The 19,651-nt window shown below is 41.4% G+C and overlaps 2 protein-coding genes across 2 annotated transcripts in view; both read left to right on the top strand.

Annotated features, from left to right (window-relative positions):
• Positions 1-10,399, top strand: part of LOC104860347 (WW domain-binding protein 4-like) — a 23,033-nt gene extending 12,634 nt beyond the window's left edge. The window contains 2 exon segments of the mRNA XM_010621492.3: positions 2,195-2,355; positions 9,843-10,399. Coding sequence (XP_010619794.1) covers positions 2,195-2,355; positions 9,843-10,050 — 369 coding nt within the window. The 3' untranslated portion in view covers positions 10,051-10,399.
• A 5,312-nt stretch (positions 10,400-15,711) lies between these two features.
• LOC104860346 lies at positions 15,712-19,497 on the top strand. The gene is made up of 4 exons (XM_010621491.3): positions 15,712-16,504; positions 17,858-18,036; positions 18,907-19,011; positions 19,236-19,497. Exons 1-3 carry the CDS (start codon positions 15,995-15,997, stop codon positions 19,001-19,003), a joined length of 786 nt encoding a protein of 261 aa, XP_010619793.1. The 5' UTR covers positions 15,712-15,994; the 3' UTR covers positions 19,004-19,011; positions 19,236-19,497.
• The last annotated feature ends 154 nt before the right edge of the window (positions 19,498-19,651 follow it).

The following is a 19,651-nucleotide window of genomic DNA, read 5'->3' as shown; positions in this document are numbered from 1 at the left end:
AAAATCATAAATCATTTTAAATTACCTGCTTTTCTTAGTAGTGTGATGAAATCTCTTATTTATAATTTTTCTATTTTATTAACATTGTAAATCTCTTACTGTGCCTGATTTTTAACTTGAACTTTATCATAGGGATGTATGTATAGGAAAAAATGCAGTATCTGTAGGGTTCAGTACTATGTGGTTTTGGGCATCAACTGGGGATTTTAAATCATTTTAAATTACCTGCTTTTCTTAGTAGTGTGATGAAATCTCTTATTTATAATTTTTCTATTTTATTAACATTGTAAATCTCTTACTGTGCCTGATTTTTAACTTGAACTTTATCATAGGGATGTATGTATAGGAAAAAATGCAGTATCTGTAGGGTTCAGTACTATGTGGTTTTGGGCATCAACTGGGGATTTTATATATCCTCAAAGATAAGAGCAGCCTGGGCCTGGGATTTGGCTCAGCGGTTCCTTTCCTTGCAAGCTCAAGGGCCAGAATTCAATAACCGGTACCAAAAAAAAAACCCACAAAGATAAGAGGGCCTGTCTTATTTTGGCAGCTGGATAAATGGTTGTACTGTTTACTGAGAAATAAGATACTAATTTCATTTTAGGCTTTGTAAGTTTGAAAGTCTATTTTTTCCTTTTTAAATGCTTGACAGATTAAACTTCAAGCACAAATGATTGGATAAGTCTGTGGTTCAAAGTGTTTTGGTCCTATGCAATAGACAGGCTTCAGACAAATACTTTTTAGGATAGTAGCAAAGGAATGCTTAAAGGTGATTCCTTTTGGAAGGTTGTAGTCTAGAGACCAACAAACTCAAAACACAAGGAGAAATTAAAAGTATTACAGATGGCAATGGGGTTGGATAAGAGGTATAGGAGTAAGGGAGTCAGAAAGCCAAAAGAATTAAGAACTACTATACTTAGAGGAAGGACTTTGGTTTTTAAGATTTCATGGATAGGACATTTCCAGTGCTGACCTAGTTCAAATTTCTAAAAATGTAGGGTGTAAGGATTTAATATCATAGTGCTTGCTATGTGCCTGATGCTGTATATGAGAAGACTTGTACTAGATGGCTGAAGCATAATGAGGGCCAAAGTCATTGCTTTTGAGGCTGACAAAACTAAAGCCAGGTAATTTTTAAGCTTCCTAACGATGATAGCAGGAGTTTGAATAGGAAGAAAAATTGTACCGGTGTTGCCAGAATCATCAGTGAATATAGAGTAGTGGCCAGAGGTCATTGGTCATGCAAGAAAGGAGAACAGTACAGAAAGTGGTACGATTATCAGAGATCTTTAATGCATAAAGATTTGAGTCAAAGTATCATGAACTTGTACCTCAGTAAAAATGTTTTATTAAGAAAGTCATGTCCTGGAAGCTGACAAAGTGGATGCCACCCCCTAGTTCTGTGATACCAGCCGCATGACAGCCAAGCTAACATCCATTCACATAATAAGCTCAGTGGTGCCACACCTGCCTGGCAAGCACAAGATCCTGAGTTTGATCCCCAGTACTGAGGAAAAAACACAATTACAAAAGAAACTATCCCAGGCCAACTACTTATTGTTGTACAGTTTACAGAGACATTTAAATCCACTTTGTGGTCCACTTGCTGATCTGGGTTACAAGTGTTTTTTATTCCAGATGAACAGATGCCATAAAGTACCTGCCCTACTCAGGTACTTGTATGGGGTTGCTTCTTTCCCAGGGAATGTCTTTCTAATTTGCACAAAGATGTAGTTGTATAGGCCAGTGAGGTGTTGGTGGTGTCCTGAAAGTGGATTTCAGTTAAGACTAACAGGTACAAGGAGTTCTTTAAAATAGTAATAGCTGTTGAAGGGTCTGATGATATGCCATCAAATACAAAAGAGGTGCACTGTAGAGAGAAGTCACTGTTGAATATGTAATTGGGATAAGAAAACAGAAAAATAGCGGGCCAGGGTTTTAGCTCAGTGATGCCGCCACCTTCCTCGCAAGTGCAAGGTCCCAAGTTCGATCCCCAGTACCAAAATAAGAAAAAGAAAGAAAACAAAAAAATAGCTTGCATATTTACATGTCCTTAATTGTACAACTCAACATTAACAGGATCTTGTTATATTATTTTAAAATAAACAGCATTGGATATAGTGAATTAATATTTTAGATGTAATAAAAAACCTAATCAAGTATTAAAATTCTTCTACTGTACAGATATCTCAAGGGAAAAGTAAAAATAGCAATGAAGGAACTGTTCCAAAAATAGAAAGAAAAAAGTGTCCCAAAACAGACTTCATCAGGCCTAAATGAAGAAAAATCCAAAACTTTGAAAAAATCAAACCCATATGGAGAATGGCAAGAAATTAAGCAAGAAGTTGAGAATGAGTGAGTACTTGAAATTTTAATCTACTGTTATTACAAAGATTATACCATGGACCCTCGAATTACAATTAGCCTGACATATGAACAACTTGGATTAGGTCCAGAATTTTAGTTTTAATGACCAGAGTTTTTAGTTACAACCCAAATGCCAGCCCATTGTGCTTCCACATGGTCTCAGATATACATTTATCCCTTAAAGAGTTCTGAAAGGAACAATACAGCATCCTTTCCTGTGTGGGGTTAATCGAGAGATCCTGGGCCAATGTCTCTCTAATGACACTGAGATCTGTGTGGAACAAACTGGCCTAAAATTAGACAGGAGAGAGATTTTAAAGGCAGTTGACCAACTTGAGTTAGAATTGGCCCTCACAAATAGAGTTTGTTAGTCAAGGGACCCACTTTACACCGCAGTTCTTTCACAACTTGTAACCACTGATTTCAAGGATGTTATGCTCAGTAAAATAATAATTTTCTTGTATTTCTAGAGTGTTTTTTTATTTTTTTATAATTAAATATTTTTAAAAGATTACTTTGAAAAGTAAGCTTATGATTTACTACAATTAAGCTAAGGTAAGCCTAATTCCTATGAAAACTTGACTTTTTTGATAAATTTTTATTGGCATATGTTTGCAGTACATAATGATTACATTCCTCCTGGGAAATTAGTACATATATATAACACATCTTAATTATTTTTTCATTTCCTTCCTCCACTCCTTCCCCTCTTCTATCTCTTAGTCCTCTTTCCTTTTGCAAATGATCTGTCTCCCATATTAATTCCATTCCCTTCTTTGCCCTCCCCCTCCCAGATAGGGATGGAGGGTTTGGAGGGAGGGCAAGGGAATGGGGGAAAAATAAGAACCAAGACAGATTATGTAAAGGTGCAACTTTCCAATGATGAATGTCGTTACATTGTATACCTTAAATGTACCAAAAATTAATTTTAAAATATCTTTTTCCCTGTATCCTACCATGTTTTATTTATCTCTTTATAATTTGTTTCTCATGCACTTAACATGGTCTCAAAGTGCATCTGTTTTCCTACAGGTGACTCTTTATGGCACAGTAGTATTCATAGTATTATAAAACCACATAGGCCACTTCCTAAGATTAAGCTATTATGAGTAGTTTTACTATGAACATGAGTATGCATGTATCCTTATAATATGGTGTCTTTAGCTCTTTTGGGGAGATACCTAGAAGGGAAACATCTGGGTCAAATGAAATTTCCATTTTTAGCTTTTTGAGGAATCTCCGTACTGATTTCCATAGTGACGGTACTAGCTTACATTCCCATCAACAATGTAGAAGGATTCCTTTTTCCTTGAAGTCTTGCCAGTATTTGTGTTCTTGATGATAGTCATTCTTTGTGGAGTAATGTGGAATCTCAGTGATATTTTAATGTGTATTTCTCTAATGGCCAGTAATAACATTTTCATGATATTTATTGGCCATTTGTACTAGTGCTTCAGAGACATGTCTGTTCATTTTAGTTGCCTATTTTTTAACTAGGTCTTTTATTTTGGGGGTGTCATTTTCTTCTTTAGTTCTTCATATATTGTAAAAAATTAGTCTTGTGTCTAAGGGATAGCTGGCAAAACTTCTTTCCATTCTGTAGGTTATCTGTTTACTCTTGGTGTCTTTAGCTATGCAGGATCTTCTTAATAGGATATGATTCCATTTATTGATTCTTGATGTTACTTCTTCTGCAACTGGGATTCTGTTCAGAAAGTTTTTGCCTGCATCTGTGTCCTCAGGAGGTTTACAAAAACGATTTTATTGTCTAGCAGATAGTTTCTATTTTAAAATTTGGATCTTTGATTGGTTCATTTGTGATTTTCTTTTAGGACATGGTGGGAGATATGGGTCTACATAACAGAGTATTTCTATAGACAGCACACATGAAACTACTTCTTTAAATGGGCTTTTGAAAGAAAAGTTTATTCCAGTAATCAGACTAAAATCAGGGACCAAACCTCATTTTTATATAACTCATTTACCAAAAGCTTAGCATTCTAATTCACGTCACAGAATTATCTTATTTTTTAAAAATAAATACTTTCTTAAATGTGTGTTGCTTATACCAACGAGGCTTAAAAAAATAAATAAAATCAGCGACCAAAATCAAGGATAGATTGTAGCAGCTAGCTGGGAAAAGCCAAGTTTATTACATCCATTTGTGGATAGGCAGACATTAGGAGAGAGAGATAGTAGTCACTACCTGGGAAACGAACTAAGCTTAGGCATTGAAGGGGCTAAGGAATCTGGGGGTGAAGTGTTTATAATTAAGCCCAAGGACAGTCAGCACAGGTGTGTAGACAATCACTGGACTTTTACGGCACTGGGAAGATTGTCTTCTGTTTACTGAGGAATAGCCTGTCATTTGCTGAAAGTGGCCCGTTTGCTTGTGAAGATCTCACTTAAGCCAAGCATGACAAGTATATATTTTCATTTCCTGATATCCTCTTTGACATCCTTTTTCAGAATACTGTAGTCAAAAGTTGACATTTTGAACATATTCTCATACTCACCATGAATATGTGCGGTCTTACTCTCATTCTATCAGAAAAATAACTTCGTAGTCGATAGATACTTGGCAGGATGTTTACATATATCATATCTAAAGACAAAGGTTTTGCTTTTTTAATTTTTTTTTTTTTTTTTGTATTTTGAGTCAGGGTCTCACTGTGTATATAGTTTGGACTGGCCTTGAACTCACTGTGTAGCCCAGGCTGACCTTGAACTCCCAGGAGTCCTCCTGCCTCCGCCTCTGGAGTGCTGGAATTACAGGCATGCACCACCATGCCCAGCCATGGTTTATTTTCTTGAAAGTGGCTCACTAGTCTATGGCCATATCACCCTGAATGTACCCAATCTTGTCTGATCTCGTTAAGCTGAACAGGGTCGTGCCTGGTTAGTACTTGGAAGGGAAAGTGGCTCACTAACCTTTTTAGGCAATATCCAAAAAACAAATTTGCTATCAGTTAAATGAAATCTTGATAAAGATGTTACCTAATCTATATTATTAGTTTATTTATTCAAATCATCTATACCATGAAAGGAAGATGTCACTCCCAGTTTTAGATTTCAGTGTTTCTTCAATGCTTAAGAAACCCTTCTGGTGGGGAGAAAGGATCAACATAAGTAAAGCAGTTATTCTTTAAAACGTTACAGAATTTAAGTGGTAATGTAGGGTGACTGCTTTGCATATACTTTTACAGTGAAATTATTGTTAAAACCATAATGGAAAGATCGTATTTTTCCTAAAATAGACCATACAAACATCAAATAACTCTATATCCAATTATAATTGATTGCCTGGTTTGGCATATTATGATGAAATGTTTAAATTGTATTTATGTTCATGAAGTACTGGAAAATACGTATAAATGCTACATAATACCAGTTACTAAAATAAGCATATTGACTCTGTATATTGAAGTTACAGAAATAATAAACTGCTCCATTACTGAGCTCTTACATGACTTAAAACAGCTGGTCCAACTATGTCAGAATCTCCTTTACTTCATAGTTGAAAGATATATTTTTGATATCCCTGTGGTGACTATTCTGTGAAGACATTCTTAGTAAACTTTAGCCTATTTGGGTAGTTGATTATGCAATAGATTATTTCTGACCATATTATTTTTTGTTTGGAGTTTTTGGGTGTGTTTTTATTTTTGATTTTTGGGTTCTTTTTTGCTTTTTTCAAACAGGGACTCAATGTATAGTTCAGACTGGTGTTGACCTCACCATGTAGCTGAGACTAGCCTCACTTGTGTCTCCTGCCTCAGCCTCCCAAATGGTGGGCTTAATAGACATACCACCATGCTCAGCTAACCTAATTTACTTGCAGGAAATTTTCCCCTTAAACCCCATAGCTGTACATACTTACTGTAGAAAATGTTTTTAAAATGAAAAGTATAAAGATCATTCACTTTCCCAGAGGTAAAGCTAATATTTTGAAGTATTTTATCCAATTTTTAATCTTTTTCTCATTTTACATTAATATTGCCCTCCTACGTTAAAATGTTATAAAGTACCTGATTGCTATGTAGTATTTCATCTTTCAGATGTATCTTAATTGTATTCAACCATTCTTTTTTATGGGATTTATTTTTCCCATTTTTTAATAATGAACTCTTAATTACATGGCTGTTTTTCTGTACACATTTTTTTTGTTTGTTTATTTGCTGTTCAGTAGTGGGGATCAAACTTAGGACCTTGTACTTGCCAGGCAGGCATGGCACCATTGAGCCATATCCCTGGCCCCTTGAGCATTTTAAATTATTAGTACCCAGTACCCTATTACTTTCCAGAAAGAGGATACCAGTTCCTTTTTCATGAGGAGATTTTGGAAGTTCTATCCCTTTAGACACACTGAACACTTATCAGTAGTGAGCTTTTAATTATTTTTTAACAATACTTTTATTTTAACTCTCATTACTACTTCAGAAATTTCCCTTTGTGTTTATATTCTTACACTGTTTTTGCAATCCTAGCAAATTTTCTATTCTTATAGTCTTACCATTACCATAATGACTCTAAGAACCTGAATTACTAAGCCTTAATTTTTTGTCTATGTGTGTATACAGTGGAATATAAAAGGAACATAGTTCTTTATCTCTGAAGTGTAGTTATTAGGATGCATAGTTGATGAGAGATCACTATTCTCTCTTTGTCAGCTTTGTAAGAAGTATATAGAATCCGCTGCAGTGCTCTTTTCATTTGCAAATTATAAAAATTCTTAAATGTCTGGGGTGCATTGTTTCTAATAAAATTTATAACAAATAAAATTACTGTATTAAGGCACCACATCTGTCTCTTTTATTCTCTTTGAGCTCTGCTTTCCTCTGAATTGATGATCTTCTCAAACAGGCTCTTTCCACCTACTAGAAAAGATCTAGGTTTATGTCACATTTACAGTTAGAAATTCCAGCAAAAAGAAGGTGTTTTTTGCAGAGCATCCACAGAAGGAATACGTACTATGGAGGTCCTCCATGGGGCCTGACATGTCAGGTGAGCAGTAGAAAGGAAAGGAGTAACAGGAGCCTGATCACAGAGGACCAAGAAGGGTTTGCCTTCATAGTATTTGAGGTCAGGGCGTGGAGATGTGAATAGAAGAATCACACATGGGCTGGGGATTGAGCTCAGTGGCACCACATCTGCCTCTCAAGCACAAGGTCCTGATCCCCAGTACCAAAAAAAAAAAAAAAAAAAAAAAGTGACACAATCTCAGCGACACAATCTGAGCGACACTAGAAATCAACACTGAACTAAAAGTAGAAATTCCATTTGACTCAGCTATTCCTCTTATAGGTATCTTCCTGAAAGAGTTAAAGATACATTAATTACAGTGATGCATGCATACCCCTGTTTATAGCAGCATAACTTGTAATGGCTAAATTTTGGAAGCAACCAGTATAAGTGGTAAAGAAAATGCAATTACACAAAATGAAGTACTACTCTGTCATAAAGAAAGATAAACCTGATGAATCTGAGTCACTTGTAGGAAAATGGATGTACCTTGAGATCATAATGTTAAGTGAAATCAGACACTCAGCTTTAAATATTGCATGGTTTCTCTTACATGAGACAAATTATAAATAGCAAAATAAAAGAATTAGGAAGTGGGGAGGTAGATCTTTCTCAAAGGGGAAGGAGGTTGTGATGAAAGAAGAGGAGGGAAAGGGGATGCAAAAAGAATTAAGATGTTTTATGTAGGTGTACCAGCTCCAAGGAATGTAAACATGCCCTGTAGTCATATAGTACTAATAAAAATCCCCAGTAGAAATTTGTGATACAGAGATAGATTTGTCTAATGACCAAAACCCCTGCTACTCTTGACCTAACTCTCTACTGGCTTAGTGGAATTTCTTAATTTTGCTTGGAAACATGGGACAGGAAGATGAATACTGGTATGGAGTTAGTGGGCCCTGGAATTTAATCCAAGCTTTACTTAACAGTTTTGTTTGACCAGGTTATTTGGCCCCTCTCTAAGCCTCAACTTCCTCTCTTACAAGAATAAAATGCCAAGAATCAATACCTCTTCAAGTGATGTGGTTACTATGTTTGTTTGTTTTTTTTTTTGATAGTATTTAGAATTGAATAACTCGGGGCCTTTGCACAGAGCTACATCCCCAGCCCTTTTTAAAAAAAAATTGAGACTAAGTCTCTCTAAACTGCCTAGGAAGGACTTAAAACTTTGAATCTTCCTGCATCATCCTTGCAAAGTGCTGGGAATACAAGCATATATGACCATTCCTGAATACTAGTGACTTTCAATGTGCCATTGCTGGCAGTATAAGGGAAAACAGGATAGTAGGACAAATAAAAATGGTACTTAAGAGCCAGGGATTTAGCTCAGTGGCACCATGCCTGCCTGACAAACTGAAGGTCCTGTGTTTAATCCCCGGTACCAAAAGAAATGGTACTTAATGTACACTTTAACACAATTAGGAAAAGTTCTAGAAAGCATCTGTTTTCAAAACAAGTTATGTTCTCCATTACCCATCTCTGCTTTTCTCTGCATGCCAGCTTAATTCTGTACCTCTGCAGAACACCTTTCTCCAAATAGGATAATATGGCGTTCCCAACAGACTACATTCTGAGCCATTAAAGGGAGTTGAACATTATGGTTTTTCTGCCCATGTTTAAGAATGTCACTGAGGGCCAGGGATTTGGCTCAATGGTTCCGCCTGCTTGCAAGCAATCCCAAGTTCGATCCCCAGTACGGAAAAAAAACAAAGAATATTGCTGTTGATGAGTTGATGGGAGTGTATAGCTTACAGCACTTTCTCTTTCATAGACCAATGGACTATCCAGGTTGTACGGTAATACCATAGGCCCATGTTAATCAGATAACTGATTTCAGGACCAGTCACCCATGTAGATGGTTAAAGAATTAGCTTTTGGAAAAAAAAGATGCTTAGTAGATAGCCATACTGAATCGTCTATGCTAGTACATTAAGAGTCCATGGTTTTCATCCTGTGTTTTATAGCCTCCACAGTCACTGTCAGTCCATGGCAAAATTAGTTTCTCCCCTTAAAAAATTGTTTTGAAAAATCTGTCCTTTGCTTGTGTCGCTTATCATCTGTTAGCGCAAACATTTTCTGAGGTGGTGTCTCTTGTACCACAGAAATTAAAAAGTAGATGGTATTCCCAGTACCAAAAAAAGTAGATAATGATTTTTTGCTAGCACATATCCACCTTAATAAAAGTAGAATATCTTAAACAAAATTGTAAAATAAGTATTTTAAAATAGTTCACTACTGCAGAATGACCACCTTCTAACTTTTCACCCTTATTATCATTAGAAAGAAGACCTTGGGGCTTTGGTGACTTATGGGTTACATGCAAACGTGTCTTATTCCGCTGCCTGCCTTGCAAGCAGAAGGACCCAAGTTTGATCCCCGGTACCAAAAAACAAACAAACAAAAATGTATCTTATTCTGTCAAATAATTGTTTTATTTTTGCTTTCTGTTCTAGCGAGGAGGTAGATTTGGAACTTCCAAGCACTGGAAATGAGTCTGTATCACCTTCTGAGGCTGATGCTGTGGAACCCAAAGTGGTATTTAAGGAAAAAACAGTCACTTCGCTCTGAGTTGTGGCAGATGGAGTGGCGCCAATCTTCAAAAAGAGAAAAATGGAAAATGGAAAATCTAGAAATTTAAGGCAACGAGGTGATGATCAGTAATGCAAAAGATCTTTTTATACATGCATTTTGGCCATCATGGAGACTTATACCACCTAAAGGTTCTCTTCATTTCTTTTGACTACTTTGATGATGAAAATTTAGATTTATTCTAATTGTATTTCATGTAAATTAAAATAAATCTTTTTCATGTGGAATTTATTTTTATTCCTGAAATGGAAGCCTACCACATTGCATTGTAATACAGTGTATTATGTTCATTGTCTAAAAATTGCTAATTATGTCATAATTTAAGATGCTATGTGTCTGTTATTTAAAATGTGGAGGGGGCCAGGAATTTAGCTCAGTGATGCCGCTGCCTGCCTTGCAAGCACAAGGACCCAAATTCGATCCCTGGTACCAAAAAATTTTTTTTAAAAATAGGAGTTTATTGGAAAATTTTGCCGGGTGTGGTGGCACATGCCTGTAATCCCAGCACTCGGGCGGCTGAGGCAGGAAGATCTCTGTGAGTTCAAGAACATCCTGAGCGACACAGTACCAGGTCAGTCTGAACCACATACTGAGACCCTGTCTGAAAAAACCGAAACAATAAAATGTGGAAAAAGAAGGCCTTTATTCCAATTTTACTCGTGAACTTTTTTATCGTACATTGAAATGCATTACTTCTGCGTACTGATAGTAACTGTTACTAAAAACATGAGAATCAGGACACTTAAGATTCATAGCCTCGTGACAGTGTGGTTCTGAGGATCCTAACCAAAGGTTGATATGGAAAATAGATGTGCATTGGTTTACCTTACTCAATTTCAGATCAAAGGCCAGAAGCAGGAGCAGCTCAGGTACTTCAAATGTAGAGGATAAATGGAGCACAAACTGGACCGAAGGTAAAAATGGGTATTTTGCCAGTGTTCAGATTAAAGCAACAAATGCTGCTTAAGTGTTGTAACTTTGATCCACATATTGTACCAGAAACCAGGGGTGTAAAAAAGAAACATGTCCTTGTTCTTTAGTTCACATTCCAGCTTAGTCCTCGTTCCCTAGTCATGCACTTTTCTTTAACACCCTCATGTGTACTGGGAAATATTTTTTAAGGTTTCTTTAAAGCTGTGGAGATAAAGGCTTGAACTAAAATACTAAGGTCTCTGACTTTGGCTGATGTTTTTCGTGTTCAGTTAGAGAAATTTCTCATTTTCTGGTTAGAGTTCTGAAGTAGAATTTTCTTATTTAATCTATTTGAAGTGGGTTCCTCCCATTGTTACTTTTACAAATTTATTGTAAAATTATATTTTTCATAGGTTGTATACAGTATTTAACTTTTGGTAGCAAATATTTGTCTTTTTACTACTACTAGTATACATATAAGAACAATAGCTTATTAAAGACCTCATAAAAAAGTACTGCTTTTGTTCAATTTTTTGAATCTGGGATTTTTCCCCCCTTCCAATACTAATCACTCATCTTAGCATCAGTGAGATAGAATTTGCAGAATGTCTTTTCATCTCAGTCTACCTGGGTATTTCAAGAACATACATGCCTAAGCTGGGCGTGGCAGCGCATGCCTGTAATCCTAGCACTTTGGAGGCTGAGGCAGGATCATTGCTCTGAGTTTGAGACCAGCCTGGGCTACATAGTTCCAGGTCAGTTTCAACTACATTGTGAGACCTTGTCTCAAACAACAAAACAAAACAAAATATAAATCCCTAAATTGTCCTCCATTGAGAAGAAATATTTTGAAGTTAGACATAGTAGCTGGTTTGTCACGTAGTTAAGGAAATTTTTTTTGTTGTATTTTTGGTTTGGTTTTTTTTTTGTTTGTTTTTTTTTGGTACCAGGGATCAAACCAAGTGTGCTTGGGCTTGCAAGGCAAGTAGCAGAACATTGAGCTAAATCCCCAGACCCCATTTTGGTCCTTCTAAAAGATGAGCTCTCCCTTTTTACCCCCGGCCTCAAATGATCTTTGATTCCTCTGTAGCTGAGACTATAGACCAGTGCCAGCTCTTGATTTATTTTTTCTTTTTTGACTCCACTAGCAGTCAAACCTGGCTACATTACCACCTCTTACTATTTTACATTTTTACACGTGTTGGTAGATTATAAAAGCATATTACTATAAATACAGTATCAAAGAGTTTTGTTGTTATTCCCAGTAACCCCCTTCTCTGTGACCAGTGTGGAATTTTTCTTCCCCCTTGCCAAGTTAACCCTGGATGCATGGAACTAACTTTGTGACTCTTGGATCCCTGCGTGAGGTATATGCTGGTAAAATTATATTCAAACAAGCATGGTCAAAGCAGCCAAGTTTTGGTGGTTTGTTTCCATTAAGTTTATTGGTACTTTTTAGGAAAACAGTACAGTTACATTCATCATTGGGATCTTGTACCTTTACATAACAGATCTTGGTTCTTATTTTGTTCCCATCCCCCTGCCCTGACTTCACCCCCTGCACCCTTCCCTATTTACAAAGACTTTGTTTCCATAAAAGTTTTATTATTTTTTTGTTTTTTTGAAATGGTCTCACTATGTAGTTCAGACTGACGTGGAACTCAACTGCGTAGCCCAGGCTGGTCTTGAACTCAGAAATCTTCCTGCCTCAGCCTCCTCAGTGCTAGGATTGCAGGTGTGTGCCGCCCACCACGCCCAGCAAAAAAGTCTTATTATTTAATATAATCTATAAATTCTGAGAGCTATACTAGGAAGCAACAGTAACAGGTATGTGTGTATTAAGTAATATCACTGCTCATAGGTATAGCATACATACTTACAGTAATTAGAGTTTGATTCTTGGTGTCGTACCAATATTATACTGACTTAATTGCTGTTTTTATAGATGTTTTTAAAGATTGGCAGAGGAAATATTGCTATCCTACCTGTTTTTTCCCAAGGTGTTCATAGCTCATAGCCATTTGTTATTTCAAATAACATTTTGTCAAGTTGTCTCCCTTTTCCAAAAAAACAAAAATAATTCCTTATGCTTTTGTAGTGTTGTACTTATACTTTTCTATTATTTGAGTTGCTAGCAAGTACCATCTTTCTGACATTCTCCTCAATGTGTTTTTATGTACTCGGTTCTTTTAAGTCCACCTGAAGTCTTGTAGGGGCTGGGGAGGTAGTGCACTTGTCAAGCCTGTGTGAGGCAATCCCTGCTTTCAATCCCCAGCACTGCAATTTAAAAAAAAAAAAAAAAAAAGAAACTTTTCATCATACAGACTATATCCATTTCTGCTTTATTTTGAGAATATAAACAGTTCCTGATACATCGTAAGCATTTGATCTGTTGTACAGATGTCATTTTTCATCTAAGTCATAGGTCAAGTAATTTCATAATGGTAAAGGTGTGGGAAAAACTGGTTACCTTGTAGAAGATTAAAAGCTTTCTGGCCAAATAGAGACTGCCCATCCAGGTTAGCCTCTGGGACAGCAAAGATTCAGCATGTACCAGCCCTGTGACCCAGCAATTTCACACTGAGGTATTTTCCCCATATCCATGCAAACATCAGTACAGGAATGGTCATAGCAGCTTTGTTTATCACAGTCAAAACTGGAAAGCACACATACAGCCCTCAGCACATGGGCATGTGAACCATCTGTGGTTCATGCGCATGATGGCATGCGATGGATGAGCCTCTGACAAGGAACAGCACGCACAAACACAAACATGGTTATACTGACCAAATAAACTGGACCGAAAAATAAAACCAAGTAAAACCAAGACAACACCAAATGCTACAAGCTGTCAACCCGGGATAGGAGACACATGGGCTGCTTGGGATGAGAGGATAGCAGGCCATTGAAGTGGCCACAAGGAAAGTATCAAAGTGATGTAGGTGTGTATGGGTCCATCATCACTACTGGGGTGATGCCTTCTACGACCTACAAAGACTACTGCCCTACAGTCTGCAGCCCATCCCACCTCACTTGATATTCCAGTACTGAATACTACACTTTCCCATGGAGTTTAATAGCTAAGTAGGAATAATTAATCATTTCTATGCTTCAAAAACCTACAACCTACCATGGACCACCCACCACAACCTAAGATGTTATGATCTGAAATCAACATTTCTATCCCTGAAGTAAAACTGTTGTGCAAATTTTTGGAGGGTCTCCACACTCCCCAATTCAATGACAATGATATCATCAAGCCAGATAACAGAAGCATCCTGACATTCCCCAGCTTTCTATATGTGAATGCCAGCACCTCACATTCAGAGAACACACGGAAAAGACCCTTTAGTACTGGGCCTGCTACATACAAAGTCTCTCTGTATATATGCTGCCTTAGAAGTGAAAATGGCACCAGGGCCTCAAATCAGAGAAACTTGTTTAGTTTTTCTTCTGCTGTTTCCCAGTAGCACACTGAATCAGGCAGTAATTCCAGCATTCTGGGGGTCTGAGGCAGGAAAATCAAAAGATGGAGCCCATCATGCTCAATTAAGGTTTGTCTTCTTTTTCTTTCTTTCTTTCATCTCTCACCTCAAACTCATGGTGAACTTCCTGCCTCAGCCTCCCCAGTGCTGAGATCCCAGGTGTGTGCGACCAAACCTGTAACAGGCTCCATTAAATGATTTAGTGAGACCCTTAACGAGTGTCTGGAAAAAAGATAGACTGGGGATGTAATAGAGTTCAGCACGAGCACAGTGGGCTCAATGCTCAGTACTGCAAATGTACATCCTAGATAGACAGATGCCTAGATAAAAACAGTAACAGTGCTAAGGGAAGGGCCACTGATTTATTTCACTATGAACATGAAGCTGGGCCATCGGGTCTTCTCCTCAGAGGAAGTGCTCTGGTTGTAGGCACAAGACATGACCTTGTTTCCTTGGCAACCTGTCCAAACAGGACATGGAACCCTCGTGAACACGAGTCACAATAGAGTGACGGTTACGTCCTGAGCTCACTTGTCCAGAGACGGTGAACAGCAAGTATGCTGAACTGCTTCTCAACTTCTCAAGGCAAGAGCCAGAAGACTTCAGGCAGAGAAAGTTTCTTTCAAAGACTGAGAAAATGGTTAACTCCACCCAGTCATCTCAGGCCACACCGCAGGAGCCGCTCAATCATCACGGAAAACCCAGGCCAGATCTCCCCAGGGGTGACCACCATGAGCCATGAGCCACCAAGGAGCCTGGGCTCACCTGCCCTAATCAGGAAGGTCCCAAAAAGCCCAGGAAATGTCTCCCCAGGCCCTGGCATGAAGTACCCTGAGACACTAAAGTGCCAAGAGGTCTCCTTAGACCCAGCTTCTAAGCACCAAAAGGCCCCAAGGGACCTAGGGAAGATCTGTCAGGGATCTGCCACCAGGTACCAAAGTCCAGCAAAGATCCCAGGACAGGTCTCCTCAGGCCTGAACGCCAGTCACAGGGAAACACTGGGGAACCCGAGAAAAGTCTCCTTAGGCCCAATTCGTCAGGACACAAAGACACCAAGGAGACCAAGGCAGGTCTCTCCAGGCCCAGCCACCCAGTGCTCAGAGATACCACCTAGCTCTGGGCAGGTCTCCCCATGCCTGACAACCAGAAGCCCAGAAACTGCAAGAGGCCCCAGGTGTGAAACTGACGGACCAGGCAACAGTAGCCCAGAGTCACTGAGGACAGTGGGGGAGGGCTACCCACGGGAGATCTTTCCTGGCCTGGTCAGATCAGATCCACAAATACCTAGGGGCCTTCCCAGAGAACGGGAGATCTTCCCACAGGAGATCTGTCCCGGCACCGCCACGGGTCGCCTACAAAGACCTAGGAGCCCAGAGGAGGTCTTCCCATGGGAGATTTGCCCTAGCCAATGCACTAGGCCCCCACAAAGACCCAGTAGCCCAGGAGAGGTCTTCCCAGAGGACATTTTGCCGGGCCTGGGCATGAGACACCAATAAAGACCCAGCAGCCCAGGAGAGGTCGTCCCAGAGGATATTTTCCCGGGCCTGGGCGTGCGATACCAACCAAGGCCCAGGAGCCCAGGAGAGGTCTTCCCAGAGGACATTTTCCCGGGCCTGGGCATGAGATACCAACAAAGACCCAGGAGCCCAGGAGAGGTCTTCCCAGAGGACATTTTCCTGGGCCTGGGCATCAGATACCAACAAAGACCCAGCAGCCCAGGAGAGGTCTTCCCAGAGGACATTTTCCTGGGCCTGGGCATGAGAAACCCAGAAAGGCACAGGAGCGCAGGAGAGGTCGTCCCACAGGACATTTTCCCGGGCCTGGGCATGACAAACCCACAAAGACCTGGATGCCCAGGGGAAGTTCTTCCAGAGGAGAGCTTCCTAGGCTTGGCCATGGAGCCCCGACAAACACCTACGGGCCCAAAAGAGGGCATTCCTGAGGGGTTCTTCCCAGAGTTCGTCTCTAGGCCATTGAAAGCCAAAAGAAGGCCAGAAGAGATCTCTGAGCTGGCAATGTCATGCGCGGAGACAGTAAGGAACCCAAGCGAGGTCTTTCGAGGCCTGTCCACCAGCCACCAAGAAACACCAGGAAGCCCTACTCATGTCCAGCCTGGCCTCAGCACCACTGTGAGTTTCCTGCACAAGTCTAGCACTTCTTTCTGGGTGTGCGAGGACTTTGGTCATAAGGGTTAGTCCTCCTGGCAGGAGTAGCTGCTGAGATGTTGTGTGCTTGCTGCTCTGTTACATTCTCACCCAGGAGAGGGCGGGCAGGTCGGCAGCTCCAGGGTACAGTGTTACTCCACAGCCCCCGGAGTCATTTTCTCTCCTACCAGAGTAGAATCCTGTAACACAGGTACATGTGTGATGTGGAATACAAAAGGTCTCCAGGGTCTTAAGCATCCCCAGTGATGGGCTGGCAGGTGTTGATGCCTGCTGCTGGCGAATGGACACTGTCTACACACATCTACATATCACTGGAGGCTTTCATGCCAGTTTCTTACACAAGACTTTTGGGCTCTACAATGCAACAAGTGCCAGCTCACCATGGGTCAGGGTGGGAATAGAGGAGACTCCCACTGGGGCTTTGGAGAAGAACCACAAACACCCTGGGACTGCACACCAGGGCCAACACCTCATTCCAGGCATGGGTAGACAGCAACCCCACAGAAATCTGGGCTTCATGTCCTCCCACGTGAAATTCTTCTCTCCCCAGCCCCTCCTGGGGCAAGGTCACTGTCCATATGTTTTTGAGATCATGGGAGAAGGGACTTTGATACTCTGCCACTGTACTTCTTGGGATGATTTGTGTTCTGCCACTTCACATCCTTTTAACTCCTGCACCTCGGTGTCCGTGTGCCACTGGCCTGACTGTCCTTCCACTCCTTCTCCAATGCTTATTCATCATGAGATTTCCAGAGCTGTGTTCACCAAACACATCAGGACTTCTTCCTATTCTGTCTATTTCTCTGTCACTTGCTGTGTCAAAGACCAATACTGTGGGTCCGACAGGTCAGGAGCTGGGTCTCTGACTTGAACCACATTGCAGAGGAGAGGTGGTGACCATGACCATTCAGGTCTTCGTGCTAGGGGACCTAGACTTGATTCCTTCCTGGGGCCATTTCAATGGCACCCCAGGAAACATCCTGGGTGTTTCACTTAAGGACCCACCCACAGAAACGAGCCAAGCTTCTGGGTTCTCACCTCTACAAAGGGACTCTGTCTTGGCTAACACAGATTAATGCCCTTTAGGCAGGCAGTTACCGCCTCTCTGTGGCTACGAAAGTGGCCCAGACATGCTAATATGTCTCCCAAGTCCCTTCTGAAATTGAACCTTTTACTGGGAAAACGACATTTGTGCTGAGGCTCTCCTGTCTGTGTTGAGGCAAAAGTCACTAACTAATATGCAGTTTGGGGGAGCTTCACCCTGCAACCCTCCTGTTGGCTCATGGTTTGGCCACTGACTCCACTCTTGCACCACAGCTTGAAAATCACTCAGCTGGGAGCCTCGCCCAAGTCTGGCCAGTGCAGGTGGTCACATTACATTCCCTCTCAGAGCAGCTGGTGCCAGCTTTCCCAGGCAGCCAACCCTTCCTCGGTTCCTCCTTCCTGCGATCCACCAGGGCCTGCACCTATGCCCAACAGGCCAGAATGATGGGAAGGTAAGTGTCGCCCTCTGCAGCTCTGAGTCCTGCGGATGTTCCTGTGCCTCCCTCTGCCTCTGTGTGTGTCTCTGAACAGTGCAGTGCTCATAGGCCAAGCCCACGGGGTCACTGCAGGAGGAAGTGGGGTCTCCAAGGCAAGCGCTGGCCCTGACCTTGGTCCTGTTGAAGACCTGCTGCAATGGCTGTGCTTATTCTCACTGATGATTTTCCTTCCCTAAAGGGAAGCTTTGTCTCCCCCTCACTGAATCCTGCACTTGGACAAAGCTATCCTCTCCGTTGTAAAGGAGATCAGAGACTCACTCCACAGGGTTCATACAGTGCAGGAGACCCTACGGGATGGCAGAGGGATCAGGCCCACTCTGATACCTTAGAGGAAGCTGCTGTGTGTCTTTCTTCCCAGCATATGCCTGAAGCCCCACTATGTGCAAACCCTTATCTAGGCACTGACCATGACCCAGTGACCAAGGGGGCTTCTATGCCACTAGGGGGCTAAACAGTCACCTTAGACAGAAGAGCAAGCAGACCATGTTCACAGAGTGGTGAACGGGACAGTCTCCTGGCCTCCTGAGACATGAGCAAGTATGGAGGAAAGGAACCCAGAGGACAGAGAACCGGGCAGAGAAAAGAGCCAAAAAATGAGGGAGAGCTGGGGAGGACCCTCTCTCCCTTAGCTCTCACTTCTCAGACCTGCTTGCAGCATGTGCCCTGTTCCCACAAAGCCAATGCCACCACAGACACCTCCCCTTTTCTGAACAGAGGCCACATGGCAACAGGAGGCACACGCACAGCGACGGGTGCCCCGCTTCCCTGAAGAAGGGAGAGGTGCTCACACCATTCATCAAAAGATACCCATTTGTCTTTTCCCAGGGCCGTGTCCTTCCTCCTCGACTCCTGGCTAGAGATGCACGTCCAGGATGGACCTCCCAGCCCACTGACTCCATTGCAGCATCCCCAAGCCCGCTGAGGAAGAGAGTAAGGGTGATAGGACCGGGCTATGTGCCCGTGGGTACATGGGATAGGATGGGGCTGGGCACGCAGAAAGGGCTCCCACCTGCTCCGTTGGCCCGGGAACAGCCCGAGACTCAGTAGTCCGTGGGTGGATGCACCTGGGAAGACTTCCTGGGATGGGCTGGCAGACAGAGCTGCCTCGTGGGAGGAACATGGACAGTCGGTGTTTTCTCTTCTTCTGGCTGCAGGGCCAGCTGCGGCCCAAACTCGAGTACCACCTGCAGAGCCAGTGCCGCCTCTACCTTCAGCTCCCTCACCAGCTGCAGCACTGAAATGAGAACCAGCTGCAGGAACCACTGCTCCACCAGTTCCACACCTGGGGTCCCTCAATTCACAGCGGGTGTCACCTCCTGACTGCCCCCTGTGGCCAGCTCCTGACACATATCCACTCTTCTGCGCCCCGGCTGTTGCACTTCCTGTTGTATTCCCTCGTACCTTTAATTCCCAGTTCTCTGCAAATATATTAATTTTAAATGTAATTTCAGAGTTAGTTTTTTGTGATGGTCAGTGGCATCAAGTACACTTGCAATGCTGTGCAACTTCCACAACTGTCCGGTACCAGAACATCTTCCTGGTTTCCGTACCCATATGCAGTCCCTCATCT

This window comes from Fukomys damarensis, unplaced genomic scaffold (genome assembly GCF_012274545.1).
Source record: "Fukomys damarensis isolate Sample0158 unplaced genomic scaffold, DMR_v1.0_HiC HiC_scaffold_22, whole genome shotgun sequence".
In the NCBI taxonomy this organism is placed as follows: Eukaryota; Metazoa; Chordata; class Mammalia; order Rodentia; family Bathyergidae; genus Fukomys; species Fukomys damarensis.
The sequence above is the reverse complement of the archived record's forward strand: the minus strand, read 5'-3'. Positions and strand labels throughout refer to the sequence as shown.